Source organism: Pygoscelis adeliae, unplaced genomic scaffold, assembly GCF_000699105.1.
Source record: "Pygoscelis adeliae isolate BGI_AS28 unplaced genomic scaffold, ASM69910v1 Scaffold91, whole genome shotgun sequence".
In the NCBI taxonomy this organism is placed as follows: Eukaryota; Metazoa; Chordata; class Aves; order Sphenisciformes; family Spheniscidae; genus Pygoscelis; species Pygoscelis adeliae.
Genome location: NW_008824196.1, coordinates 2,071,128 through 2,084,388, shown reverse-complemented (window position 1 = coordinate 2,084,388; position 13,261 = coordinate 2,071,128). Strand labels below are relative to the sequence as shown.

Genomic DNA, 13,261 nt, shown 5'->3' with positions numbered 1-13,261 from the left:
AATTTGAGGGATATGAGTGGGAATGTTATCTAATGTATTTCCACTGGATTTACACACTCATGCATAATTATCTGAATTTGCTTTGTGGTTTTGCTCCCTATTCCTTTGCACACTCTCTCTCTCTCTTTCTCTCTTTGCATTTATTACTAACTTCAAGCCCTGTCTCTTGCTCACGGACTGTAGCGCTTAAAGGCTGAGCTGAAAGATATGCATCCAAAGGTGGACTCTGTGCGTGACCAGGCAGTAGACTTGATGACAAACCGTGGAGATCACTGCGGAAAAATAATAGAGCCTAAACTGTCAGAGCTCAACCAGCGATTTGCAACTATATCACAAAGAATTAAGAGTGGAAAGGTAGGAGGACTTGCTTCCATATGGAGATTCATACAAAATGGTATTCATATAAGGTGCGCAATTACAACTACATAGCAGGCTGCAGTTTCTCCAAAAACTAAGCTTTTAAAAGAAAAAAAATGTAGATCCTAAGAATATTTTTTTTTTAAAGTGTGAAGGTTTGGGGGTTTTTGTCATTAAGGTCTTTTTTCATTGTTTCACAATTAGAAGTATTCACTACCTTTATATGAACATAAGAATGATTACTTCATTAACTTATAAAGATTGAGCAACATCTGGGAATCAGTAAGATTCTTAATCTTCTCAAAGTATGAGTAGCCTTTTTTTTTTATATAGATTGGTTTTAGGGGGCTAATTTTTCATTACATGCACCCAGTCTTTTCCTATGAGGCTGTGACTCACCAAGGTTGGAGATGTACAAAGATAGAGAGACAGACAGACAGACAGACAGATTGTATCAATTATACTTCAGCTACTCATCTGTACAACTAGTTTGACTACTGAATCTGAATTCCATATGAATTAGGTAATTTTTAGTTGACTTCTGAATTGGAATGAGAGAGGGCGTAAGCCACCCGCTTTCTCCATTGTATTTGCTGCCTTTATTGCGGAGAGCTATTTGGCAGATTAAAGCAGGCAGCCATGCAGGTTGGTATATAGGGTAATGGGAATGCATGGATCCCGATCTTAACTCTTTTTGCTGGCTAGTGTAATAGCACTGGAAATTAATGCACGGAGGATCAGTGGTAGAGCAGGAAATAAGCTTTGCAAAAAGCATAAGCAAAGACACATGGTTATCATTAGTTGTTTGGGGGTTATGGAGGGCTCAATACCCTGTGTAACTAGCACATTCTTTGTCGATATTTGAGTTTATTTAGGTTTCATTTCTGGAACAGAGATTAATATGTCCTATGAATAAAGGTCGTCTTTTTTTTTCCTATTGGCCATCAGTAGTACTTCAGCCATTCCAGTGTGCTTCTCACTTACTTCTTACAAAAGTACAAACTGTAGGCAGAGGACATCTTGGCACAAAGCCCAAACAACTGTGCTGTGTGACATTTTTAGTCTGAACATCGGCTATCTGCAGTCTGGATTTCCTTCTCAGTTTTACCTTGCACTTCCACAGCGCTGTAAGCATACAGGGCTGATGCAGCCTTTGAGAGGGTTGTGTGAAATTATTGCTTGTCTTAGGGAACAATGGGACTGCCTGTAGATGGTTTATCATGGGTTAAATGTTCGCATTGCATGTTGTGGGCTCACTCAAAGAAGGGTGAAAAGATGTTTATGAAGATTAAGTGTCTTCAGAACACAGCCTGCAAACGTCTTCCACCTGGCAACCCTCTCTCTCAGGTGTTCTCCCATTTATGATTGCATAGGCAAGATGAGCTGGAATGGCAGCACCTCACTAAGCTTTATACATGAGGTACCTAGCAAGATGAGAGGAATAACTCTTTATTATTTTAATAATTTTAATGGTAAATTAGACTTTAGGAGACCTTTTCCAGGACCTCGGAGAATGGACAGCTAGGGCATGATTCACAAAGGATGTCTATAGTTACAGGTATTGCATAAGACAAAGAGGCAAAAGCTTGTCTGAATTCTTGGTGGTTCTGCTGACTTGCTGCATGCATTTGGATAAAGGACTAAATTGCTGGGTGCCTTGTTTTGCCCACCTGTATAATGTAGGTAACTGCACTTCCCTTAGTCATGATTTCAGCTTCATGGGCTGAAAAATTATTCCTATGGTGTGATATTATGCTTCCTAAGTGTTTGGGGTTTTTTCATACTTAGGTAAAATTATTCACTTGGTGAATAACAGATTAAAAAATCAATTCAAGAGGATAGTAAGCTCTCATAATCTATTTTCAATCAATTCTCATCTGTTTTCAAATTAGCTATATTTTTTCAAGTACTAACAGTTATCAGTACAACAGTGAAGTAAATAAGAAATGACCTGTGAAGTCAGTAAAAGCTAGTACGTAATTATGGCCTTAATTAACAAAATGATCATGGTGTACTAAAATGAAATTTAACATTTTCAAGTGGTCTTTGAACCTTATTCAATTATTGGTATTTCATTTAGTATTTTTCCTTCCATTTTCCTTTTTGTTACTGTTTTTAGCATTTGTCAGAGATTAGTAATTTTATTTTCCAGTTTTATTAGTTGATTTGTCTTTTAGTGAGATTTAAGTACTTTTGAAGACATCCTTCAGAGCATTTGAGAATAAATTACTGTGTAGTTTGCTATTATTTCTACCTCGGCTGAAGTGCTTGCTGAGTGTAATTCTGAGCTTCTTGATGAAAATTTGCGAACGCAGTATTATTCTCTATAAATATTGTACATTATTATATTTCCATAAATGTTCATAAGTGCACAAAATCTTTGCCATTAAAACAATCAACCAGATACATTTAAGGCATTTTTACCCTAAGTCTCTCAGGTTATCTGTTGAACAGCTGAGAATAGATGATGTCCTGTCTCTCTTGTTTTAGCTGGTTAACTTTGAATGTTATCATCTTCATTGCAAACTTTTGCTTTATAATAAATACCAATTGTACTGGAGGGAAGAGTAAAAGAGAACTGATTAGAATATAATGTGCTTCTGTCTTTAGCAAGAAGACAGTTGTATGTCCAAGAGTTCCTAGAACATCATAAAGCATTAATTACCTTCAAATCTAAATTTTATGCAAGAATCATAAAGAATTTGTTGCTTGTTCTTGCATTCAAAGCTTTGAAAGAAGAAAGCTTTTTCGGTTGATCCTTTGCAATGCACTTAATAAATATATTGCCTATTGTACATTGTACTATCCACAGGCACTCCGGTATCAGGTAGATAAAGGGCGGTGTATTATTGTTAATAAATGGCACTTGTTTTAGAGTTTAAAAAGGAACACTAAGCTAAAGCACCATAATTATACTGTGATTCATTTTGGAGGAATTGTGTCTATTTTGTTTGGTTGAGAGGTTTCTGGTCCTGCATTTTTGTTGAGGCTTTTTTGAAATACAAGCTCTTTTAGTGGAGTTTTGTTGGGTTTTTTAATACATTACAAAATATTGTTAGGGGAATATCTTATACAAAGATTATCTGTCTTTTGTTTTGTATAATTCACCTGACATTTTTGCTATTCTTTGTGAATGAGCAATGACTTCAAAACACTGAAACAAATTATCACGAAATTTTTCTCAATTGGTAGTAGTACGTGGTTTTTCAGCTGAATGGATTGCTTGTTGCTGTGTGAGTAATTTCTGACAAACCAGATTTAGCCAACTAGTGTCAACATTTAATTTTTTAGACAAATTGTTATATTACACTGTTCATCTGACCCTGTTCTTACACACAAATGTGAGAATATAATTTTTTATTTTTTATTTTCACTCACCATAGAATGCTTATGTTTCCGTTATGTGGAAATTCTACAGTTTTGTTAAATACCTATCTTTACTTGTATCTTTGGGTACTTTGAGATGTATGGTATAGATATTTTTCCACATGATGGAAGGTCTACCATTGTTTTAGCAATAAGAGGTAGAACAGATGTTCTCTGTTCTCTTCATTTATGTTTCTAATAAAACTATTAAGTATCTGATTTAAATAAATAATCTTTGTGTTTCTCCTATTTTAGCCCTTCATTCCTTTGAAGGAATTGGAGCAATTTGACTTTGATATACAAAAACTGCTTGAACCACTGGAGGTTGAAATTCAGCAGGGGGTGAATCTGAAAGAGGAGGACTTCAATAAAGATACGGTAATTTGGTTGAAATGAAAGTCTGAGTGAAGTAGGCAGGGAGATGAAAAATCCTGAGTGAAAATTAGAAACTTCCATATTTGCATTAGGATCTTTAGCTATGACTTGGACAAAATTTTACTGTGCTAATATATTATAAAATCAAAAGACCCAAGTTAGCATTAACTGAAAGTTTTAGTGATAAGTTAATTGTTAGTTTATAAGAAAAACATTTTTCAACCCTTGTGAAAACAGTAAGCAAAACAGGAATATTATCTATGGGTCCTATACTAGTACCAGCAATGTTACAGAATAGGGAATGAATACTAAAATCTCTGTAGCAGCATAAAGACCAAGAAAACTCAGAATAATGTATCTAAATGGGCAATATAGTAAAACAAGACATTCACTAAAAACAAATGTTAGGCACTGATCACTGAAAGAAATGCCTCTTGCCAATTAGTTCTTAACAGATCTGATTTGACCATTTATTGTAAATGGTTTTTGTGGTTGTGGTAAGCTTTATTACTCATGTTTGCTCTTTGCAAGTAGTAAAACTGTTTATGCATATTGGGGGGGGGGGAGGTAATGAAAAAAGAGCAGAATAAAATACTGCTGTGCTTTGCTACTGTTGCCACTATGGTGTGTTTTCTCCAGAGTGATTTTCAGAGGGATGACATTTCTTGGCTGGGCAATAACAGAGATTCATCTTTAGGACCCTCTCTTTGTGAATCCTCAGCAAGATCAAATATATATTTCTTTACAAACAATATTCTTTTCCTTTTAAGGAATTTTATATCAATGCTGAAAAGAATCTTTACAGGACCTTTTTTCTTTTTTCCTTTTTTTTATGCAGGAAAATTAAAATTTAAGGCAGTATGTACTGCAGTGGTAAATTCTAAGTGAATCAAGTTTGACAGGGCAGTTTCCACTATTTGAGCATATTTTGTTCCCTTTCTTTACATAAAATGTTTAGTGTAGTTCAAGAGATACACTCCCAGAAGCTGTGGCATAGATTCAACTTCTGTGTAAAAAGTCCTTAGTGGTGTCATTTTCCCTGCCAGAATAGCCGTTTTGCATTGTGATGATACATGAAATGGTCAGGAATTACATGGCCTCCTAGCATACTGGCAATTTCAGTGACTACTGACAGTGATTTAGAATATTTTAGATATTTCTATTCTTTTTGTTTTAAAGTAAAATATATTTTACCCTTTTGCCTTCAATGTTTTCATCCTGTTATCCTGGATGCTGCGTAAAATGTAGTATCAAACATCTGTAGGTTTTCAAGTGCTGTATTACTTGTACCCCTCAAGCGTCTGCATGTGTTGTAGAAAGCAAATAAAAGCTATTTGGTCTTCAGTATAGAACTGCAAGTAGCTGTTAGATGATTACCTGAGGAGAGGAAGTGTAGTTTTTATATGTCTGTATCTCCTAGTACTTAAGCAATAATTAGATTAAAATGCCCATTATACTTGTTATTTTTTTAAATCAGAGTGAAGACAACGAGAGCACAGTGAAAGAATTGCTGCAAAGGGGCGACACGCTACAAAAAAGAATCACAGATGAGAGAAAACGGGAGGAAATAAAGATAAAACAGCAGCTGTTGCAGACTAAACATAATGCTCTCAAGGTACAGGAGCTACATTTATAAGCACATGCTACTAAACCCATTTTTTCTTCATTTCAGGGCATTGTTCTCTTAAATTAAATGAATCTTCATTACTATTTAGAGATGAGTAATTTAGAACTATTTGGCTATAAACATATATTTTCTTATATACTTCTCTTGATGCCTTGGAAAAGACATTTTAAATCTCCAGCTTAACAAGTACTGTTTTGTTCTCAGTGTTACAACCGTGTGATTGCCAGTTGGACTACAATGATTTCTTTGATAATAATTCTGTTTTTTAATGCATTATGCATGTTTTATGTCTCTCCAACAGCAGTCAAGACCTTAGTTAGAATCAGCTCTCACAAATTTATATTTTCAGTTGTAGAACATTCTTCTGGGAATGAGTAAGTTGTTTTATCCTTTAGTAAAAAAGATTTACATGCTATGCTCTTTTAGAGGGAAAAGTGGCTCCAGCCTCTTTAAAATAGGGTAGGTGGTAGTGCCAATAGACCTAGCAGCTAAGAGGTTGAAAACCAAAGTCACATATCAAAATTCTGTATTACCACACTCCAGGAGGTATAACTGTATGATACTGTTCCTAGAAACATCCACAGGGAGACCTATTTGGACAAGCTAATAGTCATAATTGGGAGTGTCGTCTTTCCAGGATAAAATAAAAGTAAGGAAAGAAAGAATCTTACAGTTGGAAAGTCATCTTGGTCACCTGCCTGGAGCTATAGGCTCTAGCTACTATAGAAGAATTTTTCATCTTATTTTGAAAATATAAGATGAAATTCTTTCAAAAGAAAGAATTTTTCTTTCTTTTGAAGATTTTCATTAAGTTGTTCTTGGCTTGGGGAACATGGTATGGTTACATTTTATTATTACTTATTTTTAAGCAGCATCTTTCCTTTCCTGTGGTTTTCAATCTAATTCTTAAAGTTTTGCAGATCTGTGTGAATTCAGTAAAGGAATAGCTGGAATATACCATTATTTTGTCCACATTTAAAAGAAACTTGAAATCTATTTGGTGTGCCTTTGACTGTTCCAAGTTAAATGGAAGTAATTCATAATTTTTATGGAGGAGAAACAAGAAAAGTGTTTCTAGAACTATGCTATTCACCAGATCCTTACTGTCTGTTTTTATGGAACAGAGTGATTTATTTTCCTTTGGGTGACTCAGTTAAGGCATTCAACCTTGTCAAATAAAATTCAAGAATGGTTGAGGTAAATTCATCTGAGTATTTTTATCTAAAATGTACCAGTAATTTTTTAACTTACTTCTTAATAAGAAGTTATAGTAGTGAAAATATTTTCTGAATTCTGTATGAGCAAAGTTAAGCAGTTAAAGCAAATGTAAATGGGGTACATTTAATAATATTTATATGAAATAAAATAGAATTTTTTAACTTCCTGTTAAAGAGAGGTTTTAATACTTTTATGAAGCTGAGTCACAAACACAAGACATTTGACATGTAGATGGTATTTAAATTAGAAAAAGGAAACCTGTCTTTGCATGTATTTCTGCATTGATTTTCTTTTGAATAGCTACTGAGTTTGCATGCAGGATAGAATTTCACAGGAGACCACAAAATACAGGAAGCCCACTTATGGCTAGATATTAAGTGGGCCGTGTTTCCATCTGTCCAGTAAGTATTCTGAGCAGAAGTGTTTTACATAAAATATCGACATTTATGTAAGAATCTTAACGTCTCTGAATATTGGTGACTGTCTCAGTGGTTTATTCAACATGCGAACAACCCTGAATTAGGTAACCTCCTTGAAAAGAGAAAATAATCTGTTAAACTGATGAAAATGTGCTGTGTTCAGTTACTTATATACTGTTAATCTGAAGGAAATATGCTGCATTCAGATATTTATATACTTGATTTAAATATCAATGTTTAATTAAAACAAATGTGGCCTTGTGCACTTCTTTTCCCTTCAGTGTGCACACATGCCAATTCATATTTTATAAGCCTTTAATTCATATTCTAATAATGTCTGCACTGTGAACAGGACTTGAGATCTCAAAGAAGAAAAAAGGCTTTAGAGATTTCTCATCAATGGTATCAGTACAAGAGGCAGGCTGATGACCTAATGACATGGCTGGATGACATTGAGAAAAAGTTAGCCAGTCTACCAGACCACAAAGATGAACAGAAGCTAAAGGTAATGTTGTTTTGGGGTGGCAATGGTAGATCCTTTTGAGTGATAATTTATCAATTTAACAGACAGCAAATGCCACAAATTTTCAAATAGATACAGAAAATTACAAGTTCGGTTCTTTATTTCTATTTATAGTAAAACAAACCGTAATTATCTGTGTTCAAACTGACATTTCTCTGTTGTACTATATCTTGTATTTGTTTGTTATACAGAATGTTACATAAATAATTTGAAACACACTAAATAAAATTTTTGTCAATAATATGGAAAGCGTGCAATGTATTAAGAAGCATCAAATGTTTTCTAGTAAAAATTGTAATTGATTTTATGTATCTTTGTTCCAGATGAACAAATGACTTACCGATATATGGATGACCTCTATCCCATGTTAGCACATTCATTTTCATCAGAACATATTCATATGTCACTGTCAAACTCTATAGATTTATTTACATACTGTCAAAGGTTTTCCTAGTTTATTTTGCATCGTCTTTCTTTGCTTCATTCTCTGTTGAGTTTCCCACAGAGTAAAATAGGAGTTAAGTAATATATTAAAGAGTCAAATAATATTTTTGTAAACCGTCCAAACTCTATTTGTCCTGAATATGCTGACCCTTGTTGAGAAAAGAATTTCTCCAATTGCCCATCGCAGTGTACTAGCAAGAATCTGGAAGTGGAAACTGTTGGCCTTTGCTAACTAGTTTTCAGTGTGTACCAGCTGTTAGTATCTCTACAGCCGATCTCAAAGAACGTTCTTCAATTTCAGTTATTTTTGTTTTGTTTAAATGTAAAATAAGACATGAAATAGCTGTAAGTTTTAATTGTAACAATAAAATGGAAATGGAATTTCTGACAGAAGTATTTTGCTACTTTTAAGTTGATTGATCTAGTTAGCTAACTGTCCTGGGCCCTGTATTGGTTTTGCTCACTAGGAGATTGATGGAGAATTGGAGAAGAAGAAGGAAGATCTGAATGCAGTGCACAGGCAGGCTGAACGCTTGTCTAAGGATGGGGCTGCAAAAGCAGTGGAGCCAACCCTGATACAGCTCAGCAAGCGCTGGCGAGATTTTGAGAGCAAATTTGCTCAGTTTCGAAGACTCAACTATGCACAAATTGTGAGTTGTTACTGGCAAACCCATATGTTTGCAACTGCTACTACTAACAGCATCCTACTAACAATGAGAGCTTCAGGGTCAGTGTCAACTCTTCAGATATTAATAAGAAAAACCCTAGTGTCTGCAAGTGGAGGAATCTTTATTTTCTAATACAGTAGTTCTCTGCTTTGGTCTTTAAATTACCCTTAAGTTAAATTAGCTAATTACAAAAAACTCAGCAATGAAAAATTCATGTTTATTTCTGTTGCCTCATTATTTTTCCATAACATTTTCCAGTTTAAAAACGTCAGTTTGCCATGCATCTAGTTTGTTCAGTGAATGTGTAAATCAGAAGAATTGTCTTTTTCAAACTACCCATCCCATGCCAGTTTTAATTGTTTTTTATTTGTCCATAATACATTATACCCACTTTAGGAAGAGATTAAAAGAAATCTTATGACACTATATATACATGGCCTCTTCTTCAAATGCTTGAATTCTCAAAGGAGTTTTTGCAAGAAAGTGTACTTTTAAATTTGACAGGATGAAAACATAATTTTATGAACCAACTTCTTCTGATTTTGAGTTGTTTAGTTGTATATAAAATATAATTTTTCTTACTGGTTTATACATGCTGCAATAACTGGATAAATAAAAGGGAAAAAACTGTCACTATGCCAGATTTATGGCCAAAATAGGTATTGGGTATTACGCATTTGGAAGGTTACCAGAGATTGCTTTTGCATTTACATGGCAGTTTTTCCTTGCCATTCCTACTACTCTGCTCATTGTCATCTGGGCTTTTGATATTATATGAAGAATGATAAGATTTGCTCTCAAGGAAGTTGTTGCATTATGTGCTCTTCTGTAATGTTAAAAGTACTAGTGGTAAAGGGGTGTTTCAAAAACTTATAAATTTATTTATTTATTTTAAAATGCACCTAGATTGCAGAGGGACCATCCTGACAGGATAATGACAATTTAAATAAATGAAGTGTTATTTCTAATTGATACATGGTCAACTATGTTTTAAAAAAAGAAAAAAAGAGTTCCAAAAATCAGCAATAATGTATAAACTTTTGGTCAATACAGTCCTCGATTTCATGTACTATGTTTTTTGTATTTTTAACTTTTCTAATATTAAGTTACATAATGTATATATAAAAATAATAATTGGGATAGCTATGCAGTTAATGGAAACAATCAGAGAAACATTAACTTTGGTTTGTATGTTATTAAATCTTGTTCCATCTGATTACTCTTTTCACATTACTATGGTTTATATTAAACTTGATGGATGTAATCAGTTGCAAATTGTTTATACTGGCATGGACCTAGAGCAGGTTTCACTTTGTCTTGTAAATGAGTCTTTTCTTATAATGAATATATTTGTTCCTTTGATAAGCAAGTAAGAAATAAGAATGTGCATGCAATTTATATAAAACATTCTGCTGTCAGTGTGCTTTTTTATGTCACCCACCACCTACCATGACAGAGGATGAGTATATTAATTATAAAATTTTACTAACAAATCAATAAAACTATATATTAGCACATTTTTCTTTAAAATATGTAAGGTAGATACAGCAGCACATGTGCTTTTGAATTGGTCAAAGGAGTACGGTCATTGACTTTTTAAAGCCATGTAACTATTACATGTATTTTTATTGATAAAATATATTATTTATATAATATATTTATATTCTTGTAATGGTTATTTTTTTAAATAATCTCAAATATTTCATGCAAGAAGGCTGCTTGTTAGTATTTATCTGGGGAATGAGGACATTATTCAATGAAATTTACATGTGTACAGGGTAATTATTGTATCCTTCTCATTTCTTATGAAAAATATCTTTCTCCGTTGCCAGTGACCAAGGTGATATTCATATGCAATATTTTAGAAGTTTTACAGAAGCTACTGAAACTGGTGAGAGGCAGTATAATTCCATGGCTCAAATCAGAGTGAGAAGTACAACTATCTTGTTACTTAGTTTTGGCTTAGCTGAATCAGTGAATTTCTCAAGTCCTTTTTTTTTCTTTTTTTAATACAGCCTAAGTACCTACCTCACAGGGATGTTGTGAGGATTAATTAATTGTTTGTGCAAGACTTTAAAATAGAAAAGAAAAATTAGAATTCAAACTAGTCACTTGAACACATACATATGCCAGCAAAAATAACTTTCACAGAGATTTTCTATGTTAACCACCAACTGAATGAAACCATATAATAAAAATACAAAAAGGAATTTATTTTTAAAGCAAAAGAAATAGAAAACTGCTGCATTTTTTATTTATAATTGATGATGTATTCAATAGCAGACTTATTTAACAATTGAAAGTTGTTATTATAAATCAATGAGGATTTAGTTGTACTGTATATCTTGCAATTCATTATGATTCATTGAATAAACATAGCAAGACTGCATTGAAGAAGACCTTTAATTATGTGACTTAATGACAGAATTGCATTTCTTACCTTTGTTGGAGCTAATATATGTCTGATATCAAAGTGTGAAATTAGAATGATCATGCTCCCCTGGATTTTACTTTTCCCCAGTATTTGTTGGGAAGATCTGTCAGAAGAATATAGGAACCATAACCATATAAGAACTGATTCTCTCTAGCATGGTAGATTCTCATAAAATTCTAGTTGTCTCACAAATACATAGCAGTAAATATCCAGCAACTAATTGACAAATATATATGGGTGTATATATATAAAATGAATTTTCTGTCACTACTTTTGATACTAAGGTATCATGTAGTTATATTACCTCAGACACTGCATGTTCTGTTTAATGCCAATTTTGAGACATTATTCAATTTGGTATAGTGGTCATCTCCCTGTGTGAAAATTGTCAGAGAGTAATGTGTGACATTCTATAGGGAAAAAAGTGGGTTTATTGCAACAACAGATTAAACATGGTATACAAATACATAAATAAAACTGCACAAAACCTAAAATGACACTGAGTGGGAAAAAGTTTTTGGAGTTCACGTTGTCTTACAAGTTCCTTCTCCCACCCAGTGTCTTTATTCATATGTGGCAAAATAAATAGTGGGCAGAAAATTCAGTTTTTCAGTGGGGCAGATTTCAGATTCCTGTGTTAAGAAAAGTTTAGTGTTCTACTTCATTTCTGCTAAAAACTTCCGTTTGAAATCAGTCGGTAGTAACTTCAGTTGTGAAATCTGAATAACTTATTAAAGAGTGGAATATTTTACCACCATGTTTTAAAATTATGATTAACCACTAAATCCCACTGAAATTCATGGAAGCTTAAGATACTCTTCAAAAAACAAGCCATTAAAGTTTAATCCTAGAGCAGTATGCAATTTTTGCATATTAAAATTACGTTTGTTTTTTAAAAAATTCATTTCAGTAAAAATTATAGCATTAGAGAGGTCAAGGGACATTTATTTCTAGATTATCTCTTCAGAATCTAAAATCATTAAGCCTTGGCAGTCACACAGTATTTTCAGAAAAGTTATCAATCCTCTTTCCTACAGTCTAAACCTAAATCTTCCAGTTACTATATTTCTGCAACAGTTTATGCCACTATTCCAGTGTGATGAAAATAGTTATCTGTTGCAGAGAAAAAGCTAGATTCAGATAGTTTAATTCAAATCAGGATCAAAATCAGTTATTGATACATTGATTACATTTAATTAAATTAGCTTTATTAATGCCTGTTTTCTAGGTTTTTTTCCATGCTTTCATTTCAGCAGTCTATAAGCATGTTTATGTCATGGCTCAGTTTAGATTTTATTGAGCTGACTGAAATTACTCTGTGTGTAGAGAGCATTGAAGGCCTTTATCATGAGAAAACATTTTCTTGATGAACACAGGTGCAGAGCCTACATTAGAAGTTATTTTATATGTCCTGTTACCATATTTTATCAAGCTATCCAACGTTCTTTCTGCCATCACATATACTGAACTATGCTGTAAATAGCAAGCCAGAGTATTTTTAGGACAGGAGGAATATTGTTCTTGAAACCTATTAACAGCTGTCAAAATTAGGTACCTATTGACACGTATACAAGCAAAAGAATAAGCTTACCTAAGTCATTTCAGTAATTTCATTGGTGACACGCATGAACATTCTATTGAAATCTATGGTCATTTTACTACTGAACTATTTGGGCCTGGATTTTGGCCATACTGGGAAAAATAATAAAGTTGAACAAATGATTAACATCAGGAGAGACTGTCTTTTTCATACCAATTAGACTATGCATTGAACAAGAATGAATAAGGAAAATAGCTGTACAAAACATGTATTTATCAGGTAAGTGATTT

The 13,261-nt window shown here is 33.3% G+C and overlaps 1 protein-coding gene across 1 annotated transcript in view; it reads left to right on the top strand.

Moving 5' to 3' along the window:
• DMD (dystrophin) overlaps positions 1–13,261 on the top strand; it is a 1,204,567-nt gene that overhangs the window by 474,844 nt on the left and 716,462 nt on the right. The window contains 5 exon segments of the mRNA XM_009334780.1: positions 184–354; positions 3,979–4,101; positions 5,576–5,713; positions 7,715–7,867; positions 8,797–8,979. Coding sequence (XP_009333055.1) covers positions 184–354; positions 3,979–4,101; positions 5,576–5,713; positions 7,715–7,867; positions 8,797–8,979 — 768 coding nt within the window.